This window comes from Apodemus sylvaticus, chromosome 1 (assembly GCF_947179515.1).
Source record: "Apodemus sylvaticus chromosome 1, mApoSyl1.1, whole genome shotgun sequence".
Classification (NCBI taxonomy): domain Eukaryota; kingdom Metazoa; phylum Chordata; class Mammalia; order Rodentia; family Muridae; genus Apodemus; species Apodemus sylvaticus.
Window position 1 is genome coordinate 97,872,407 of NC_067472.1, and position 23,782 is coordinate 97,896,188.

The 23,782-nt window shown below is 36.7% G+C and overlaps 1 protein-coding gene across 1 annotated transcript; it reads right to left on the reverse strand.

Moving 5' to 3' along the window:
• Positions 1 to 15,870: 15,870 nt before the first annotated feature.
• On the reverse strand, positions 15,871 to 16,815 carry LOC127679736 (olfactory receptor 484-like). Its single transcript, XM_052175386.1, has one exon. The coding sequence runs from the start codon at positions 16,813 to 16,815 to the stop codon at positions 15,871 to 15,873; it is 945 nt and encodes a 314-aa protein (XP_052031346.1).
• Between the last annotated feature and the right edge of the window lie 6,967 nt (positions 16,816 to 23,782).

Sequence of the window (23,782 nt, forward strand, 5' to 3'; positions counted from 1 at the left end):
CTATATGACAAGAACTTCAGGTCTCTTAAGAAGGAAATCGAAGAAGACCTCAGAAAATGGAAAAAATCTGCCATGCTCATGGATTGGCAGGATTAATATAGTTAAAATGGCCATCTTGCCAAAAGCAATCTAAAGATTCAATGCAATCCCCATCAAAATCCCAACTCAGTTCTCCACAGAGTTAGAAAAAGCAATTCTCAAATTTATCTGGAATAACAAAAAACCAGGATAGCTAAAACTATTCTCAACAACAAATGAAATTCCGGGGGAATCAGTATCCCTGACTTCAAGCAATACTACAGAGCAATAGTATTAAAAACTGCATGGTATTGGCACAGTGACAGACAAGTGGACCAATGGAATAGAATGAAGATCCAGAAATGAACCCACATGCCTATGGTCACTTGATCTTCGACAAAGGAGTCAAAAACATCCAGTGGAAAAAAGATAGCCTTTTCAACAAATGGTGCTGGTTCAATTGGAGGTCAGCATGCAGAAGAATGCGAATTGATCCATTCTTATCTCCATGTACTAAACTTCACTCCAATTGGATCAAGGACCTCCATGTAAAACCAGAAACACTGAAACTAATAGAAAAGAAACTGGGGAAGACCCTAGAGGACATGGGCACAGGGGAAAACGTTCCTGAACAGATCAACACTAGCTTATGCTCTAAGATCAAGAATTGACAAATGGGACCTCATAAAATTACAAAGTTTCTGTAAGGCAAAGGACACTGTTAAAAGGACAAAATGGCAACCATCAAATTGGGAAAGGATATTCACCAACCCCACTTCAGATAGAGGGCTAATATCCAATATATACAAAGAACACAAGAAGTTGGACCTCAGGGAACCAAATAACCCTATTAAAAATGGGGTACAGATCTAAACAAAGAATTCTCATGAATTCTCATCTGAAGAAATTCAGATGGCCAAGAGGGACCTTAAGAAGTGCTCAACATCATTAGTCATTAGGGAAATGCAAATCAAAACAACCCTGAGATTTCACCTTACACCAGTCAGAATGGCTAAGGTCAAAAACTCAGGAGACAGCAGGTGTTGGTGAGGATGTGGAGAAAGAGGAACACTCCTCCACTGCTGGTGGGGCTGTAAGATGGTACAACCACTTTGGAAATCAGTCTGGCGGTTCATCAGAAACCTGGACATGACCCTTCCAGAGCACCCTGCTATACCTCTCCTGGGCATATACCCAAAGGATTCCCCGGCATGCAATAAAGACACATGCTCCATTATGTTCATAGCAGCCTTATTTATAATAGCCAGAAGTTGGAAAGAACCCAGATGCCCCTCAAAGAAGGAATGGATACAGAAAATGTGGTGTATTTAACAATGGAATACTACTCAGCAATTAGAAACAATGAATTCACAAAATTTTTAGGCAAATGGTTTGATCTGGAAAATATCATCCTAAGTGGGGTAACCCAGTCACAAAAGAATACACATGGAATGCAATCTCTGATAAGTGTATATTAATTAGCTCAGAAGCCCTGAATACCGAAGGCATAAATCGCATAACAAATGACTCCCATGAAGAAGTATGGAGAAGTTCCTGATCCTGGAAAGGATTGATCTAGCATTGGAGGAGAATATAAGGACAGAAGAAAAGGAGGGAGGTAATAGGAGAATGGATGGAGAGAAGAAGTTTTATGGGACATATGGGGAGGGGGGATCCGGGAAAGGGGAAATCATTTGGAATGTAAACAAAGAATATAGAAAATAATAATATTAATAAAAAAGAATGGATTGATTTGCATTCTTCTGCATGCTGACCTCCAGTTGAACCAGGACCATTTGTTGAAAAGGCTATCTTACTTTTTTTCACGGAATGGTTTTAGCTTCTTTGTCAAAGATCAAGTGACCATAGGTATGTGGGTTTATTTCTGGGTTTTCAATTCTATTCCATTGATCTACCTGCCTGTCATTGTACCAATACCGTGCAGTTTTTAACACTATTGCTTTGCTTGAGGTCAGGGATCTCCCAAAAGTTCTTTTACTGTTGAGAATAGTTTTAGATATCTTGGGTTTTATTTTTTTTATTCCAGATGAATTTGAGAATTACTCTTTCTAACTCTATGAAAAATTGAGTTGGGATCTTGATGAGGATTGCACCGAATCGGAATATTGCTTTTGTCAAGATGGCCATTTTTCCTATATTAATTCTGCCAATCCAAGGGCATGGAACATTTTTCCATCTTTTGAGGTGTTCTTGAATTCTTTATTCAAAACTTGTAGTTCCTGTCATACAAATGTTTCACTTGTTTGGTTAGAGTCACACCAAGATACTTTATATTGTTTGTCGCTATTGTGAAGGGTGTCATTTCTCCAATTTCTTTCTCAGCCTGTTTATCTTGTGAGTATAAGAAGGCTACTGATTTGCTTGAGTTAATTTTATATTTAGCTACTTTACTGAAGTTGTTTATCAGCTGTAGGAGTTTTTTGGTGGAGTTTTTTGAGTCACTTATGTATATTATCATATCATCTGCAAATATTGATAAATTGAATTCTTCCTTTCCAAGTTGTATGCCTTTGACCTCCTTTTCTTGTCTAATTGCTCTAGCCAGAACTTCAAGTACTTTACTGAATAAGTATGGAGAGAGAGGGAAGCCTTGTCAAGTCTCTGATTTTAGTGGGATTGCTTCAAGTTTCTCTCCATTTAGTTTAATGTTGGCTACTTGCTTGCTATACATTGCTTTTACTATGTTTAGGTATGGGCCTTGAATTCCTGTTCTTTCCAAGTCCTTTAACATGAAAGGATGCTGAATTTTGTCAAATGCTTTTTCAGCATCTAATGAAATGACCATGAGGTTTTTTTTCTTTGATTTTGTTTATGTAGTGGATTACATTGATGGATTTCCATATATTGAATGATCCCTGCATCCCTGGGATGAAGCCTACTTGATCATGGTGCATGATCATTTTGATGTGTTCTTGGATTTGATTGGCAAGTATTTTGAGTATTATTGCATCGATATTCGTAGGAGAAATTGACCTTAAGTTCTCTTTCTTTGTTCTTTATGTGGTTTTGTTATCAGTGTAATTGTGGCTTTGTAGAAGGAGTTGGGTATTGTTCTTTCTTTTTCTCTTTTGCGGAATAGTTTGAAGAGTACTGCTGTTAGATCTTCTTTGAAGATCTGATAGAATTCTGTACTAGAACCATCTGGTTCTGTGCTTTTTTTGGTTTGGAGACTGTCAATGACCACTTTTATTTCCTTAGGGGTCCTTAGCAACATTTAGATGGTATATCTGATCCTGTGTGTCTGCAAGCATATCTAAACACCCCTGGGTGACTGGCTGTCTCCTGGCACAGAGCGTTGTGGTGCTGCCTAGTTCCTGGCTGCAAGTCAGGCCCTGGCAGACCAAGTCCCAAGTGATCTTACACTTGAAAGGATAGAAAATAATACAGCCTAACTCTAATGACCCCAAGAAGTCAGAAGTTTAAAATGCTATCTTGCTTTATTAGAAACTAGGTAAAAGGTCACATTCCAGAGCCCGCCCTTTGTTTAGAGCTAACAGAAAGGCCTTGAATAGGTGATCCTGGCCCCATAAGGTAATTGGAAAGGGGCTAAGCTTATCTTGCTTCTGTAAATGTAAGCCATTACCCCTCTGCAGGAGTTCACGCAGCTGTAGACATTATAGGAAACTAATTGGTCCACTGAGCGTGGGCTCCGATAATTTAAACTGATTGGCCTAAAAATTATGGAGTGGTACAAATCAATTGGCTCGCATTTCTCAGGCTCTCCATGCTAAGAAATGATTGGTTTGTGATTCGCAGGCTCTGTTGTAAACTTCTAAAAGCTGTTGCAATTCGGCACTTGTGGTCCTTAGTCCTCTACTCCTGTGTGGTGTACGGCTGTGGGACCCAGAATTCTGGAATAAAGAAATCCTCATGCTATTGCATCGAGACTGTTTCTCATGAGTGATTTGGGTGTCGCCTTCTGGGGTGTGGGGTGCTGGGGCACCCTAGGTTTTGGGGGGTCTTACACACTCAGGTATTCTCTGCATTTCTGGCTATTAAAGTTTTTAATAGTTGCTTTAGTGACTACAAAAGCAAAGACTTCTAAATGCATTTAAATGCTTCTCCACATAAAATGACCATACTAAATACACTACACTGTTAAATTTTCTCTGTTGGCTTTGTTCAAATGTAGCGTTGGTAAAGACCTTTTCTGAATCTGTGGATTGCTGTTTTGTGCTATCAGCAGTTTCTTTGTCTTACAGAAGCTTTTCAATTTTATGAGGTAACATTTGCCTATAGTTCATCTTAGAACCAAATACATTGATGTTCTGTCCCAGAAAATTTTCCCTGTGCCAACATCTTGAGGCTCTTTCCCACTTTCTCTTCTCTCGTTTTCAGTGTATCTGGTTTATGTGGAGACCCTTGATCCTCCCAGACTTGAACTTTGTTCAAGGAGATAAGAATGGATCAATTTTCATTCTTCTACATGCTGACCACAAGTTGATCCAGCACCATGTTTGAAAATGCTGTCTTTTTCCAATTGGAAGGTTTTGACTTTTTGTCAAAGATCAGGTGACCATGGGTCTGATTGTTTATTTCTGATTCTTTAATTATATTTCATTGATCAAACTCTCTGTCTCTGCACCATGTGGCTTTGATCACTATTGCTCTGTAAAACAGCTTGAGGTCAGGGATTGTGATTCTCCCAGAACTACTGGGGGTGGAGGTGTGTCAGGCTGTCTCTGGGTGTGGGCAAGGTGGATAGGGTCTGGAGCACAAGATCTGCTCCAAGGAGCATTTGTGGACCTGGGAACCTGGTGGCATAAGAACTCCCAGTTCTCTTTTATATATCTTAAAAATTCTCCAGATAGTTCATCTCCTGTAGAACCCAAGTCCAGTCTTTGATTTTATCTATAGGTCCAGTAATTTACTTCAGGTTTCTTGTGATTATCTTATGAATCAGTATTCCATGATCCAATTCCTTTACTTTTTTAGGAGACAGCAAGCATACACTTTTATTTTAACACTGGGAAAGAATTCAGTGATCTGTCTGCCTTTGTTAAACACAGACAATGAGCTAGTTGGGTGGAACCCTGCCCTAAAATTACCATTTCTACCACACCTTGGCTTAACCTTGCTCTGTCCTAAACTGACCTTAAATTTACATATCTGTCTGCCTTTGCATCTTTCTGACATGATGCCTCATAGTGTAGCTCCCTTTGTTATTTTAGATTCATGAATCCTCTCATAATACTTATTGCATCCTTTTGCATAGTTGAGAAGTTATATGTACTTTCAACAAGTATATTTAGAGTTATTTTCTCTAGCCTTAAAGGTTGTTCTGAAGGTTCCAGCATTTATCATTTTGCTGAGACATTATTCAAGCCTTCAGCTCCTGGACTCCTGCTGTCTTAGATTATTATGCAGTCATTAACCTTAACAGAGAGGATACTCCTTGGAGGAATGTGAAAATATGTACATTATTACACAAACAAGCCTCATGCCCAGTGCAGTCATCAACACTGGGATTCTTTCCCAGGGGCATGTTACTCCAGCCCCACCAGGGTCATACAGGGCTCATCAAAAACACCTGATTGATACTGAGGAAAAAATCCTCTACAAATCTGAAAATATGGAATGAGCATATTAAACAAATGAATTTATCATTTTCCTCAACAGGGAGAATCTGCACAAGAGAGGGAGCCTAGAATCCATATTACCTTGACAGAGTTCATCCTTTTCAGGTTAACCGACAATCTTATGCTTTCTGTCGTCATCTTTGTGCCTTTTCTTAGAATATGCATTCCCACTTTACTGGCATAAATAAATTTAGTAAGAAATTGTATTAGTTTCACAGTACCATGCACTTGTTTCTTAGCCATCTGGCTTTATTGAATTTTGCCTATTCCAATGCAATTACACCTATAATGCTGATAGTATTCTTTGTACATGAAACAGCAATAGCTGTGAATGTGCATGAAGTCAAAATCTGTTTTGTGGTGACTTTTAGGACAGCATAGTGCTTTCTGCTAGTTGGCATGACCTATGACCTTTATTTGTCTATATCCTTACCTCTAAACTACCCCATAAATAAGCCTCACAAATCTGCCTCCTCTTCATTGGGCTTTTTATGTGACTGGCAGTGTGAGTACTTGAAAAACTTACCTGTCCTTAAGTCTGTACTTCTGTGTATCAAATCAGATAGATCTCTCCTGTGGCTTCTCCTTATCTTGAAACTATTTAGCTCAGATGTCTCCATTGTTGGAATCATCTCATCCATCTCTGCTGGACCCATCATGGTAGTATCAGTGTTTGACATAGCTACATCCTACATCTACATCTTTATCCCCTTTCTGAAGATGTGTTCCACTAAGGGCTTTCACAATGCCTTCTCCTCCTGTACCCCCAACATTATTGCAGTCAGCCTCTAGTATAGAACCATTGTTTTTAATTATATGATGCCCAAGTCCAGTTACTCAACTAAGCAGAACAGAGTGATATCTCTGTTCTACACAGTGGTGATCTCCATCCTGAATGCCATCATTTATGTCCTTATTTGGCTGATCTGAATCTCATTTGTACATTTGTGTATAATTTGGAAACTATCTGGAAGTATTTAAAATTAGTGTTATAATAATTACTACTAGTAAACAATTCCTACAGATGTCAAGAAAACTTTCTTTTTAAAATTCATATAGCCAACAATAATTTGCATGATTGTGTGCCATCTTCACTCTAAATGAATCCTATATATAAAGACAACAACATGGGGAAAATGATATCATTAACTTTATTTTATAAGTAGCTTAACTGAAGAGTTATTTAGATCATCATGTTCATGACCATAAGTTGTAAGTTTAGCATTGAACCCACAGGACATGCTTCTACAATATCTACTTCTATAATCAGTTTCTAAAATAAATCTTCTGTCCTTAAAATGTTGCCCAAATTCACAGATGAGAAAATATCAGTGAGAAGCTGACCTTAATATGAAACAAGGGGCTGGTTAAGAGCATTGACTATAATTCCAGAGGTTCTAAGTTCAATTCCTAGCAGCCACATTGTGGCTCAAAAACATTTGTAATATGATTTGATGCCTTCTCCTAGTGTGTCTGAATACAACTATATTGTACTCACATGTAAATAAATAAAATAAATATGAAACAGTTTCTCTAGAATGGTGTATATTTAACTCTCTTGATTCTGTCTTCAATGCTTTGCATTTATGCTTTCCATGACAATTACTAAAGTGATTTAGGCAAGGAAAATGATGTAGGGGACATACTGAATGATACCCTTTATCAGTCTTTTGGACAAACTGTATACAAATATAACGATGATGTACAAACACTGGTAAATGGATTGATTTTCAGTATATATTCTTAATTCTTTCTTTAGCATAATTACACATTTAAATTATTATCAACCACTTTACTAGAGACAATTCAGGTACTTGAAATGTAAACTCAGATTTGAACTATTATCACCAATGAGGCAGTGTAAAGATATTAGGGTTTGGAGATGTTTTATAGTATCTACCAACATGAAAATATTCATATTAAAATATCAAGTAAAACTATACCAATATTTCAATAAAAGGTGCTAAGCAAGGCTGAAAGGAAGCAAGGTACATTAACTACAGATAGTTATGAGGTGCTGTGTAATCATGTTATTAGTTTAATTTCTCATTTTTAATGCTCTATTGAAAAAGATATACATTGAAAATAAAAAAAAAAATTCTGGTGGAATCACCATCCTTGACCTCATGCTATAATACAAAGAAATAGATATAAAAACTTCATGGTATTGGTACAGAGACAGATGGATTGATCTTGGAAGACCAAGAAATAATACAACACACTTACAGAAACTTGATCTTTGATAAGGAAGCCAAAAACTTACAATGGAGAAAAGAAACAGTCTTCAATAAATGGTGCTGGCCTAACTGTCTGTCTGTAGAAAAAATGAAAATAGATACATATATGTCAGCTTGCACAAAACTCAAGGACAAGTGGATCAGAAATCTCAACACATTGAATCTAATAGAAGAGAGAGTGGGCATTGGCCTTTAACTGATTAGCATAGGGAGAAATTTTCTAAACAGAACTCCAAGGGCTCAGGATCTAAGATCAACAATTGATAAATTGGATCTCATGCAACTAGAAAGCTTCTGTAAGGTAAAGGACATAGTCAATAGGACACATCAGAAGCCTACAGATTGGGAAAAATCTTCACTAACACCACATTTAACAGAGGGATAATATCCAAAATATACAAAGAACTGCAGGAGTTAGACTTAAGAAAACCAAATAATCATATTAAAAATGGGGTACAGAGCTAAACAAAGAATTCTCAGTTGAGGAATATCAAATGGCTGAGAAGCACATACAGAAATGTTCAACAACTTTAGTCATCAGGGAAATGCAAATCAAAATGACCCTGAGATTCCCCCTTATACCAGTCAGAATAACTAAGATGAAAAACTCAGTCAACAGCAAATTTTATTTAGGGTATGGAGAATGAGGAACACTCCTCCATTGCTGTTGGGATTGCAAAATGGTAAAACCCTGAATACCAGCAGATTGGAAATGAATCTGGAGGTCCCTCCAAATATTGGAAATAGATCTACCTGAAGACCCAGCTATACCACTCTTGGGCATATATCCAAAAGATGACCCACCAGGCCACAGGGGCATATGTTCAGTGACGTTCATAGCAGCCTTATTTTTGATAGACAGAAGCTGGAAACAACCCAGGTGTCTCACAACAGAAGAATGGATACAGAAAATGTAATTCATGTACACAATGGAATAATACTCACCTACTGAGGATGAGGATCTAAGAGGTGAGAGAATTTTAGGGCTCAAATGGATGGACCTTGGAGAAAGTGCAGAGTAATGGGGAGGGGAAACTTGTAGAGTCTATCTCCAGTAGAGGACAGGGCATGAAGTGGAGGGATGGGGTTGCTATCCTTGTCAATAGCCTTGACCTAGTATTGTTTCTACAAGGACAAAAATGGAGAACATGAGACAAAGCAGGTCCAGTAACACGGTACAATTGGGATCCAGCTCAAGGGAAGGCCTGACAATGTTATTGATGCTGTGGTGTGCTTGCACACAGGAGTCCAGCATGGCAAGCTTCTGAGAGCCACAACAAGCATCTGAAAGAGTCAAATGCAGCCAAGCACCCAATGAATGGACAGAGATGGGGACCTCTGTGGTTGAATTTGGGAAATGATGGATGAAGCTGAGGAGGAGGACAACCCCATTGGAAGATTAGCACTCTCCACTGACCTGGACCCCTGAGATCTCTCAGATACTGAACTACGAACCAGGTAGCATACAGCAGTTGATATAAGGACCCTGAAGCATATATAGCAGAGGGTTGCCTGGTCTGGCTTCAGTGAGAAGATGCACCTAACACTAGAGAGACTTGAGGCCCCAGAGTGTGGAGAGGTCTGCCAAGGTGGGCTTGGGGGGTTGAGAAAGACCTCTTGAAGAGAGGGGGGAAAAGGTATGAGATGGAGAGTGTTGGAGGGCAGACTAGGAATGGGATAAAATTGGACTCTAAGAAAGGATTAAAGAATTAAAAAACAACAATTTAAAATTTAGAAATAAGGAAAGCAGGCTGAGCAAGTCATGGGAAACAAGCTCATAACCAGTACCCATCTATGTCTTCAGCTCCAGTTCCTGCCTTTACTTTCCTTCTCTGATTGCTCTCTGTGATGGAATTTAACCTGAGGTTTGTAAAACTTTCTTCTTCCCCCTAAATGATATTTTTATTAACATTTGAAACTTTCAAATATGAAATAACAATTATTAAAATTTCAAAAAGGAAGATAAAGAAAATGAGGCTTGCCAGTCGGCAAAACTGGATATTAGTGCTTTCCATTAATTGTATACTTCTCCCTCTCTCTCCCTCTCCCTCTCCCTCTCCCTCTCCCTCTCCCTGTCCCTCTCCCTTTCCCTCTCCCTCTCCCTCTCCCTGTCCCTCTCCCTTTCCCTCTCCCTCTCCCTCTCCCTCTCCCTCTTCCTCCCCTTCTCCCTCTCCCTCTCCCTCTCTGTCTCCCTCTTCCTATACCTCTCCCTCTCCCTCATTTCTCTCTCTCTCTCGAAGGTACATTCACATACACAAACACATGGAGACTAAGAGCAAGTTAAAGTGAATAAAATCAAAAGAAAATTGTAAAATATAGGGACAGAATTAACACATATTGGTACTAGAATCTCACTTCTGCCTCAACAATTAGAGCAGAAAGGTAACCATTTTTCCCCTTTGATTACAGACATAAAATTTATCTATTCATTTATGGACTATACAGCTGTAGTCACATAAAAGTCTCTTTACCTTGGGAAAGAAAACTTCTCTATTCTCCAGGAAAGCATTTTGCACATCAGTGTGTCACAAAATTCTTATGGTATTCTTGAGACAGTTCAATTCAGTTCAGTTACTTAGCATTTAATAAACAGTAGGGATTCATTATGTGAATACCAAAACACCCAGAGCACCATCTGACTTCAGACTAATATGACATTGTGTAATCCTATGTGCTTCCTTTTCAAGAGCTATTTTGGTACTTATGTTTAAGTATAGGAGCTGCAGCAAAAAGCAGAAGGCTAAAAGAATTTACATTTTTCTCAATCAGAATTGCCTAATAACACTTCAGAAAATAGTACAAGCGAACAAAATCTTTCAATAAGACTGGATAAAAAATATTAAGGCAAAGGATGTGTGATAAACCACAGTAGAGTTATCAGATTGGAAGAAGTGTATGTGGAGAATGATATTTATGAAGTATTAAGAAAAATGGGATTGCCTTTTTAATTGGATAATTTGGTTTGGGTTTTTTTCTTTTTCTTTTTCTTTTCTTTTTTTTTTGTAAGTTTCACATATTAGTCCTCTGTCAAATTTTGGGTTTGTGTAGACCTTTTCTGATTCTGTAGGCTGCCATTTTATCCTATCAATGGTACCCATAGCCTTGTAAAATTTTTGCATTTCTATGAGGTCCCATTTATTAATTGTTGATCTATTGGTGTTATGTTCATTAATTTGTCTCCTGTGTCAATGAGTTCAAGGCCATTCCTTACTTGCTCTTCTATTAGATTTAGAGTGTCCTGTTTTATGTTGAGGTCATTATTCTACTTGGACTTGAGTTTTGTGAAGTGTTATAGATATGTTTATTTGCATTTTTCTGCAGTCAGACTTCATTTAGACAATTTATTTGATGAAATGTTTGTTGAAGACACTTTCATTTATATTTTGTATGGTTCAGCTTGTTTATCAAATATCAAGAGTTTATAGGTATAATTCTGGGTCTTCTATTCCACTGATCAACCTGACAGTTTTTATTCTAATTCCATGCAGTGTCTATTACTATTGCTCTGTAGTGCAGACTGAAGTCAGGGATAGTGATACCTTGAGAAGTTCTTTCATTGTTTAATATTGTTTTATCTATCTTGAGATTTTGTTTTTTGTTTTTGTTTTTCATATGAAATTGGGAATTGCTCTTTCTAGCTCTATAAATATTTGCATTGTATTTTTGATGGGAACTGCATGGAATGTGTAGATTACTTTTGGTAAATGGTCATTTTATGAGCAGAGGGAATCTTTTCATCTTCTGATATCTTCCTTGGGTTCTTTCTTCAGTGACATGAAATTCTTGTCATACAGATCTTTGACTTGCATTCCTGAAGGTATACCAAGTTTTTTTTTTTTATATTATTTGTGGCTATTGGCAAGAGTGCTATTTCCATAAATTCTTTTTCAACCTATATATCAGTTGTATAAGGAAGGACACAAGTCCACAAGATTTGTGTATTGATTTTGTATCCACCCAGTTTGCTGAGGATGTTTGCTAGCTGCACATGTTCTTTTGCAGAATTTTTGGAGTCTGTTATGTATACTATCATATCATCTATGAATAGGGATACTTTAACTTCTTCCTTTCCAATGTGTATCCCCTTGTTCTCCCTGTGTTCTTTATTGCCCTGGCTATAGCTATAAGTGCTATGTTGAATAGACAGGAAGAAAGTGGGAAGCATCATCATGTCCTTGACTTTAGTGGAATTGTTTTAAGTTACTCTCCACTTAATTTAATGTTGGTATTGGCTTGCCGTATATTGGTTTTATTAATTTTATGTATGCACCTTGCATCCCCCAGTCCTTCAAAAATTTTAAAATGACAGAGTGCTGGATTTTGTCAAAGCCTTTTTCAGTATCGAATAAGATGACATTGCATTTCTTTAGTTTGTTTATAAGGTGAATTAGATCGATAGATTTTCATACATTGAACTATTTGTACACCATTGGGATGACACCTACTTGATTTTGGTGGATGAATAATTTTCAATACAGTCATCTCAAATGGCCAAAGAAGTGCTTAAATGATGTTCAATATCCATTTTTTTTTATTTTGAGAAAATCATTTTTATTATTACTGCCCAGCTTGTGTGCAGGATTATGTACCAAATGGCCATATCTTCTAAAGAACATCTGCATAATATTTCTGTTATGTTTCAAGAGATGAAAATAAGTGTTCAAGGTTAGGTACAAAAATATACAAGACAACAGACATGAGAAAATCTATGTATGACATTTTATCCCACCCGTATCTTTAATATATTTGAAAAGTATAATTCATAGAACTAAAATTATTTAGTTTAGTCCTGTCAAGTTTAGTGGGAGTTGGTTTAACCTGATTACAACACTAACACCAATATCACTGTTCTAATATTTACAAAAAACCTCATATTTTTCAATAAATTAAAGTCAGTGTAACACCCATGCAGGCTAGAATACTAGCTATTTTGTGAACAAGGACTGAACATCTGAAAAAGTTTATAGAGCGGTACAGTTGGTATGTAATGGGAATAAAAATACATTATAGAAAAAATGGGGTGAAAGTGGGTAACAAGGATGGATATTTTCTCAATGAGTTATATTTGTATATGAGATTATACAAATTGGAGGCATTATGTGATATTCATTTCCTAGTGAAAAATACATAAAGAGAGGATTGTGCTGAGAAAAGGAAGTGCTGTCAGATGGGGTCCACTGGAATGTTTAGATAATTCGATTGCCTATCATTCCTGTAGAAATAGTAGGAAGTAAACTCTAGGTCTCCAGAAAATAGTGACCATGATAAAATCAGTTATATAGAAAAGGTGAAGGAAAGTATAGATTGAAAAATGCTAGGATATGGAACTTTCTGACTGTTAGATGAGGATTGATCAGATAGGAGGGGATACTGTGACTTCAATGGCCCAGATGTGCCGAATGGATGCTATGATCCATAATATACTCCTTTGAGATTAACGGGTAAAGTAGGAAAACAGGCTAATGTATAGAGGAGTAAAATTTGTTACTATGGCCATTTCTATCATAGGAAGTCAATTCAAGACTTCAAAATAGACAGAACTTTTTAAAGTACTCATAGAGCAACTCTATCCAATATCCTCCTTTTTGATTTTAAAAAAGATTCATTTCTTTTTACTTTTTTGTGTATGAGTGCTTTGCCTTTAAACATATGTACCCTATGCATTCCAGAATCCTTTATAAGGCAGAAGAGTGTGCTGAATCCCCTAGATTTTGAATTGTAGATTGGAGCCAAAATATTGGTTCTGGGACCTAAATGCAGGTCCTCTGCAAAAGTAATAGGTGGTCTTATATATTGGGCCATCTCTCCAGTCCATTCAATCTCCTCTTAGTTCTACCTTGTCATTTATCTTTACTCTGTCTTGCCTGCTTCTTTATTTTTATGTTTCATTTAATATGTGTGCTTTGGAGTATGCATGTGTGTGCACAAGAACTTGCAAGTTTACACATAAGAGTATAACTTGTGTGAGTTAGTTCTTTCCTTCTACCATATAAGTCTCTTGGATCAAAGTCAAGTTATCATGCATGGTGGCATTGGTTTTTCCCAGTAAACATTGGCTTCTTCATATTGTCAGCTGTCATTTTGTGAAAGTTATGACTAACGCTTCTAAGAGATTGTTCCTAGTCTTTGGCATTCAACAAACTTCCCAACATATCTGGTAAAATGTTCAGGTGCTTCTGACTACATGAGACCTTAAAACTTTTGCCATGTAAACTACAATTCCTGAACACAAAATTAGTCCCTGCAAAAGCCCTGGATGGAGTGTTCAAGTGTTCTGTATTTTATATTTGTATTGTCTGAGTTTGAATTACAATAATATTTGCTTTTTCATTTTGAATTACGTAATTCATAACTTAATAACCAGTCAGAAATATTAGTGTTAGTATCAATGAAGATTTGAACACAGTTCTATTTCAGGATAGCTTTGGAGGAAGACAGGGAAAAGATATCAAAAACCACCTGTGTCTTTCTTCATGACAGGAAATTTTTTTGGAATCTTCTGTCAGAGCTTTGGAATTATTTTACAGGTAGATACAAGATAACCATTGAGCCATTCATTCCATCTAGAAAATTTATTGTATTGTCAACCAAGTAGATACTAAAATTTGTTACTAAATGATACAATTCTCATAGAATTTATATTGTAATGGAGAGTGCAGTAGAGAAGAATCAAGCTTTAAAAATATAAAGTGTTGTGGGGAAGAATAAATGGAGCCGATCTTAGTAGGAAAGTTAGCTCTGTTGGAGGTAGGTTGTGTTAACTGTGTAGGGTAGCAATGAAATCCCTATGTAGCAAGTGGTATTAGATAAAGAAACTAAGACAGGCACGTGTATTCTGTTCTAAGGTGAAGGAAAATATTTAGAAATAAAATATAGGTGTAGACAAATCTAGGGATATAATAAAATACATGTTTACAGACATTTCTTCTATGAATAATTCATGTAAAATAAACACCAGCCAGGAAAGACATACCTACAGGTGCTATAGTGTACTATGCATATAATATAGATCATTCCCAAATATCATGGGAATAAACATGAACTTTCTTATTTGATCTAAGTCTAACTCCACAAGATGAAAAATCACCCCTAACACTCCTATGACTGAGCCAAACCTGTGATAGACAGTTTTTGGTCACTAGGCAAGAACCCACCATCTTTATCCCAATGAATGGATATAGGATCAAACAAATTCTCAATGGCTTAACATTGTATGCATAGATTTTTCCATCTCCCAACCCTTATCATAATGGTTTCTTTGTGTAGTAAATAGTGATTAACAAAAAATCAAACCAAAACAAATAAATAAACCAACAACAACAACAACAACAAAAAAAAAACACTTCTCAATGTAGAGAGAACTGTGGAAGGTGCTACAATATGTGGAACTTCTATACAACACCTCCTTTTCTCTAATCTCAGGAATCATTATGAGAATGGGTGAAAAGATGTAAGAGCTAGAACTGGTGGATGACTACAAATAAACAGGGTTTTCAGGACATCAGAAATGATTGCAAATATGGATTCATATAAGCACTTTTGGCATCAACATGCTCAAACCAGAAAAAAATCACAGCACAGAGGAGGAACATGAGCATGAAGTCCACAGGTAGCTGAGGAGTGATTAGCAACTTAAGACTTCCAGGAGGAAAGTAAATTATCTATAAGGACATTGCCCTGGTAGGCTACCCATGCTGCGTTAAAGCCTAAATTCCTAAATTGCACAAGATGAATTTGGTAAAAAAATATATTTGAATGTGCAGAAGAGAGAGATATACTGAGAAGAGTTTGAGAGGAGCTGTACATGATCAAAATATTTTATATAATGTTCTCAAAGACTTATTAAAAACTACATAAAATAAAATGCAATAAAATATAATATCTATATGTACTGGGAGAAAAATGAGATTCAGGCAAAAGGAATAACAAGAAGGTGAATTGCCAACCTCAGATGATGGTCATACTTGTCTTGGGTAATTATCATTATTATATTGAATTTTACAAACCAGGTTACCCTAAGAAAATATTTTCTTTCCCAGATGTCTCTTCATAGCACCCTTAATCTCATTATTCCTGAGGCTGTAGATGAGGGGATTCAACATGGGGATCACCAGTGTGTTAGATATAGACAACACCTTGTTCTGATCAGTGGAGTAGCTGGACTTGGGCATCACATAAATGAATATAGCAGTTCCATAGAACAGAGTGACCGCAGTGAGGTGGGAGGTACAGGTCGAGAAGGCCTTCTGTCGACCCTCTCTGGAGTGCATCTTCAGGATGGTGATGAGGATATAAGTGTAGGAAATGGTTATGACAAACACTGTTAGCATAGTAACTGCACCAGCTGAAAATGAGATAACAACTACAGGGACAGTGACATCAGAACAGGAGAGCTCAATCAGAGGAGCAAAATCACAGAAAAAGTGATTGATTCTGTTTGGTCCACAGAAGAGAATGGATAAAAAAGAAAGCGTGGCAAAGGAAGCACAAAGAAAACCTCCTAGATAAGATCCTACAATCAACTGGATACAGACTTGTGTGCACATTTTGATGGAATAAAGCAGTGGGTTGCAGATTGCTACAAAGCGATCATAAGCCATGACAGCCAGAAGGAGGCATTCAAGTCCCCCAAAGAAAGTAGCTGAGCCAAACTGTATAGAACAACCAAGGTAGGAGATGGTATTTTGTTTTACCAAGAAGTTAACTAGCATATTGGGTGTGACAGAAGATGAAATGCCTATGTCAACAGAAGCCAAGTGACTGAGAAAAAAGAACATGGGATAATGGAGTTGGGAAGAGACATTAATGAGAAGGATGGTGCTGAGGTTCCCAAACACAGTCACCAGGTAGATGCACAGAATGATGATGAAGAGGATGGCTCTAAGAACTGAGTCATCAGTTAAGCCCAATAAAATGAACTCTGTCACAGCAGTGTGGTTCCCATCCTCTAGGAAAGCCATGGAATAGTGTAGCTAGTGCTAGATTAAGGCTATGATGAAGATATTACAAAATGGAATTTATAAATTGGTTACTTCAGTTCATTTAATAGAACATTATAAACTAATATATTATTCAAAACATTGAATCACTTACTGATATTTTACTAGCATCATAATTATTTGTACATTTATGTGCAGTAATTACTTCAAAATGATTTAAGCACAAATGCCTGAAATGAGGTATAAATAATAAATAACTTTTATTTACATTTACTTATAATGAAATATAAAAGATTGTCATTAAGGCTAAAGTTTAAAATTATGAGAATTGGACCAGTAAAACAGCTTGGTAGGTAAAGATTCTTGCCACCAAGTTTCACATGTTACAGATAGAGTTTGATTCCTGGAACCCACAAGATGGGAAGGAATAAGCAATTACTGAAATTTGTTCTTTGTCAGTCACACATGTGCTGTGTTATCAGTACCCCGTTACACAAGTAAATAAATATATAAATACACCAATAAATTCATAGATGAATAACTATAAAATAATCTGTATCTTAAGAATACAACAATGTATTTGTTATTAGCTTAACAAAAGAATGAATTATAAAAGCATAGAATTAAATAATGAAGTCTTAAGTTATTGCTATTATTGAATGATTACTACATTACTAGCCCAGGATATAAAATAACTTGTATGTTTTCCTATTTTTATTTCTTTGAAGTTACATTGTTCCTTTTGTCATTTCTATATTCTAGCAGACAAATATTTTAAGTTAAGTAACAGACTCTCAAAAATACAAAGTAATCAATTTATGGAGATTCAGTATCAGCTCAGTTATTAAGAGCACTTGGTGAACTGGCACAAAAAGGGTTTAATCCTCTGTGTTTTCTGGCGAGAGTCTGTTGTTCCAGTTCTGAGGTCCCAGTACTCTCTTGTGGTCTTCACAGTCACCAGGAATACATGTGCTACAATGTGTTCATTCTGACAAGAGTCACACACAAAATAAAAATGAGAAATCTTTAAAAAGAGAAGTAGATACAAACCCTGGTTAGACCAAACTCAGAGTACTCCTTTTAGTAACCAGGCTATAAAATAATGGGTGGGCATACAATTGAGGCTATGATAAATTAGAACCAGTATCAGAGGGGAATTTCAGCTCTCAGATGCGTAAGACAAAGTCTGTAAAACTGAATAAAGATTATGTTAAATTTACAAATCTGACTTCCAGTTGTAAACTCATTCAATATTTTAAAGTCTTCTAAAGAGGTAATTGTTCTTTAAAGTAATTTGAAATATCAATTTTAACAGGTTTTATGAATATATAGCACATTATTAGTTACTCTTTAGACACACCCATTCCTTTTCCAGTGTAACAGTGTTTTCTAACTGAAATATTTTGGAATGAATTCTCATCATTTTCAACAAAGGTCAGTGCTCAGTATTTAAATTCAAAAGTTAAAAGATTTCTAAAGACTCACTCAGCAAAGGGCAAATAGGCTGTCATTTCTCACATTCTATACTTACGTTCTCATTTGTGTGTCATGATGTCTCTGAGGCAAATACATTCACTTCATAAACAACCAGATCCTTGCACAGGATATCTCCTAACAGTAAGCCGACAAAGTGTTTTAAAGCTAGTGAATATGTTAGCCTGTTGGTGAACTCTACATGTGTACAGATTTGAAGGTCATGTTGATTTCTGGTCTTGCCAACATATGGATAAAAAGGAAATCTATAAAAATTTGCTTTTATGCCGATTAGTCTGATCAGTTTATTCATGAAATACAAGGAAATTCTATGAAAGTTTCTGTTCCCCCCTTCTGTTATACAACTTCATAATTCCATCTGACATATTTCTATATCATGGTTTGAAATAAGATACATATAAAAAAAAGTATCTCCATTTACCAACAAACTCTTACCTCCTTAAATAAGAATTCATTTTAAAGTAAGAATTCAAAATTTTTAGATTTTTACAGATATAAATCTCTTTCCAACTGTCATTATTTATCCCTGAGGATAAGTCCCTGCAGAGGCTCTGGATTCCAGTGTGAATTAAAATCACCAATGATCATTACCTTTGATCCAGTGAGTATTGAGCAGGTCATTTCATACAAAGACAATTAATTTTCAAGTACTCAGTCAATCTAAAGCAATCTATTTTCCTCTTTATGTGAGAATTAGCACACTTTTACTTGGTGATTATGGGATTTACATGATAACAAATTATCAGAGGAAAATGTTCTTTCAAGTTAATATTTGTTTCAGGTTAGTTTACATTAGAGGATATAAACTACTCATTACAATGGACCATTTTGTTTCTTTCATTCATGTGCATCAATTTTTCTTTTAATATTTTAGTGATTGATGTAATATACTCTATTAGGGACTTAGGTGAATATAGGGAGGGATGAGATTCAAAATTGAGTAATTGTTTGAGGCACTGACAAGTTTTATAGATGAGAGTATAAAATGTCACACTTAGAAAATAGTGCATAGAAATAGGAATGTATGATTTCTAGTAAGAATTAAGATTCCATAATATATTTTTTAATTTTTTATTTGTTATATTCTTTATTTACATTTCAGATGATATCCCCATTCCTGGATCCCCCTTCTCCAAAAGTCCCATAAACCCTCTTCCCTCCCCTTGTTCCCCAATCACCACCTACCCATTTCTCTATCTTGGAATTCCCCTACACTGCTGTACTGAGCCTTTCCAGTACCAGGGGCCTTTCTTTCCTTCTTCGTGGGCATCATTTGATATGTGAATTGTTTCTTGGGTATTCTGAGCTTCTGGGCTAATATCTGCTTATCAGTCAGTGCATACCATATGTGTTCTTTTCTGATTGTTTCGCCTCACTCAGGATAACATTCTCTAGTTGCACGCACTTGCCTAAGAATTTCATGAATTCATTGTTCTTAATAGCTAAGTAATATTCCAGAGTAAGTATATCACCTTTTCTGTGTCCATTCCTCTGTTGAGGGAAATCTGGATTCTTTCCAGCTTCTGGTCATTATAAATAGGACTACTATGAACATAGTGGAGCATGTGTCCTTACTACATGCTGGAGAATCCTCTGGGTATATGCCCAGGAGTGGTATATCAGGGACCTCCAGTAGTATCAAGCCCAGTTTTATGAGGAACTGGCAGACTGATTTCCAGAGTGGTTCTACCAGCTTGCAATCCTACCAGCAGTGGAAGAGTGTTCTTCTTTCTCTACATCCTTGCCAGCATCTGTTTTCTCCTGAGTTTTTGATCTTAGCCATTCTGACTGTATGAGGTGAAATCTCAGGTTTGTTTTGATTTGCATTTCTCTGATGACTAAGGATTTTGTGCATTTCTTTAGGTGCTTCTCGTCCATTCCATATTCCTCAATTGAAAATTCTTTTTTTTTAATTTTTATTTATTTATTTATTATTCGATATATTTTTTATTTACATTTCAAATGATTTCCCCTTTTCTGGCCCCCTTCCCACTTCCCTGTTCTGGTTTTGCCCTATACTGCTATACTGAGTCTTTCCAGAACCATGTTTAACTCTGTACCCCATTTTTAATAGGGTTATTTGGATCTCTGGACTCTATGTACTTGAGTTCCTTGCATATCTTGGATATTAGCCATCTGTCCGATGTAGGGTTGGTAAAGATCTATTTCCAATTTGTTGGTTGCCTTTTGTCTTTTTGAGAGTGTCATTTGCCTTACAGAAACCTTGTAATTTTATGAGGTCTCATTTGTCAATTCTTGATCTTAGAGCATAAGCTTTTGGTGTTCTGTTCAGGTAATTTTCCCCTGTGCCCATGTGCTCAAGGCTCTTCTCCAGTTACTTTTATATTAGTTTCAGTGTGTCTGGTTTTATGTGGTTGCCCTTGATCCACTGAGACTTGAGCTTGGTACAAGGATATAAGAATGGCACGATTTGCATTCTTCTGCTTGCTGACCTCCAGTTGAACCAGCACCACTTGTTGAAAAGGCTATTTTTTTCCACTGGATGGTTTTAGCTCCTTTTGTCAAAGATCAAGTGACCATAGGTGTGTGGGTTCAATTCTATTCCATTGATCTAACTGCCTGCTACTTTGACAAATAACATTCTGTTTTTATCACTATTGCTCTGTAGTAACACTTGAGGTCTAGGATGCTGATTCCCTGAGAAGGCCTTTTATGTTTGAGAATAGTTTTAGCTATTCTGAGTTTTTTGTTATTCCAGATGAATTTAAGAATTGCTCTAACTCTATGAAGAATTGAGTTGGAATTTTGATGGGATTGCATTGAATCTGTATTTTGCTTTTGGCAAGATGGCCATTTTTTACTATATTTATGTGGCCAATCCACAATCATGGGAGATTTTTCCATCTTTTGAGGTCTTCTTCTATTTCTTTCTTCAGAGACTTGAAGTTCTTGTCATACAGATCTTTCACTTGTTTAGTTAGAGACATGTCAAGATGCTTTATCTTGTTTGTGACTATGTGATGGGTGTCATTTCCCTAATTTCTTTCTCAGTCTCTTTGTCATTTGAGAATAGGAATGCTACTGATCTGTTTGAGTTAATTTTTTATCTCTCCACTTTGCTGAAGTTGTTAATCAGCTGTAAGAGTTCTCTGGTGGAGTTTTTGGGGTCACTTAAGTATACTATCATATAATCTTCAAGTAATGTTAGTTTGATTTCTTCCCTTTCAATTTATATTCTTTTGGCCTCCTTTTGTTGTCTAATTGCTCTAGGTAGAACTTCAAGTAGTATATTGAATAGATAGGGACAGAGGTCAGCCTTGTCTAGTCCCTGATTTTAGTGGGATTGCTTCAAGATTCTTTCCATTTAGTTTGATGTTGGCTACTGATTTGCTGTATATTGCTTTCACTATGTTTATGTATAGGCCTTGAATTCATGATCTTTTCAAGACTTTTTTTAATGTTTGAATGCATATTTACTTTATTTCAAGATGCCATAAATTTTATATGTACCTTGAGTTCTTCAGAGCCAATGAAAGCATTGCTCAGTCGATTTACAACATTGTGGTGACACACACAGATACACACACACACACACACACACACACACCAATCTGTGTGTGTCTGTGTGACCAATGTGTGTCAGATTAAACTTGAGAAAGGGAAATCAGGAACAGCAGAATGCAAGAATATGCTACAATGGAGAAAGTGGAGTCTGCTCATTATCAGTTTTAACAAATTAGAGCAAGACAGTGGTGGCAACTGAGTATCTTAGGTGCACAGTGTTTAGGAGGAACCAGGGAAGAATGCCAGAAGAGCCAATTCTAAAATTTTCTGGATTGCTTCCGTGAGAATACTTGGATGTATTTGCTTTTTAGTGTGACAAATCTTTAGCTTTGGCTGTCAGTTAATTTCCAGAAGTTGAGGGAAGTTCTGGGCTTGCTGTGAGTGGGAGGTTTGCCAAATAGCAGAGCAGCCATAGGGAGAGGCTCTCTGAAGCTGTTCTGAATGTACCTCTAATGGGCCGTCATTGTCCAGAGATTCTGTAGCTTGCCATTTATCGCTGGTGAAAAATTAGCCTGCACCTTAGAGGAGGTACTTGTCAGTTTGGCATCTTTTCAAACTCAAGTTTACTAAGTAGTTAGTTCTTTTTTTTTCTTTTTTTTTTTTTAAATATTTTTATTTTCTATATTCTTTGTTTACATTCCAAATGATTTCCCCTTTCCCGGATCCCTCCTCCCCAAATGTCCCAACAGTAAGGGATTCTGAATTTGGTCAAATGATTTTTCAGCACCTAATGAAATGACCATGTAGATTTTTTGTCTTTTAGTTTGTTTATGCAGTGGATTACATTGATGTATTTCTGTATATGAAACCATCCCTGAATCCCTAGGATGAAGCCTACTTGATCATGGTGAATGATTGTTTTGATGAGTTCTAGGATTTGGTTGGCAAGAATTTTGTTATTTTTGCATCCATATTCATAAGGGAAAGTGCTCTGAATTTCACTTTCTTTGTTCGATCATTGTGTGGTTTTGATATAATTGTAATTGTGGCTTCATAGTGTTCCTTCTATTTCTATTTTGTGGAATAATTTGAAGAGTATTGGTCGTAGGTCTTCATTGAAGGTCTGATAGAATTCTGCACTAAAACCATTTGGGCCTGGATGTTTTTGAAATGCAAATCAAAACAACCCTGAGATTTCACCTCACACCAGTCAGAATGGCTAAGATCAAAAAGCCAGGAGAAAACAGATGCTGGTGAGGATGTGGAGAAAGAGGAACACTCCTCCACTGCTGGTGGGGTTGCAAGCTGGTACTACCACTCTGGAAGTCAGTCTGGCAGTTCCTCAGAAAACTGGGAATGATACTTTCAGAGGACCCCGCTATAGCACTCCTGGGCATATAGCGAGAGGATTCCCCAGCATGTAATAAGGATACATGTTCCACTATGTTCATAGCATCCTTATTTATAATAGCCAGAAGCTGAAAAGAATCCAGATGCCTCTCAATGGAGGAATGGATACAAAAAATGTGGTATATATACACAGTGGAATACTATTCAGCCATTAGAAACAATGAATTCATGAAATTCTTAGTCAAATGGATGGAACTAGAGAACATCATCCTAAGTGAGGTAACTGAGTCTCAAAGAACACCCAGGGTATGCACTCACTGATAAATGGATATTAGCCTATAAGCTTGGAATAGCCAAGACACAATGCACATATCAAATAGTGCCCAAGAAGAAGAAAGGAGTGGCCCCCAGTCCTGGAAAAGCTCAGTGCAGCAGTGTAGGAGAATACCAGGAGAGGGAAGTGGGAAGGGGTGGATTGGGAAAGAGGGGGAGAGAAGAGGGCTTATAGGACTTTCGGGGAGGGGGGATTCAGGAAAGGGAAAATCACTTGAAATGTAAATAAAGAATATATTGAATAAAAAACAAAACAAAAAACCAAAAAAATCAAAACCAAAACCAAAAAACCCCACACATTGTTTTAAAGATCCACAATACCTTCTCCTTGAGAATTATAAAGAAT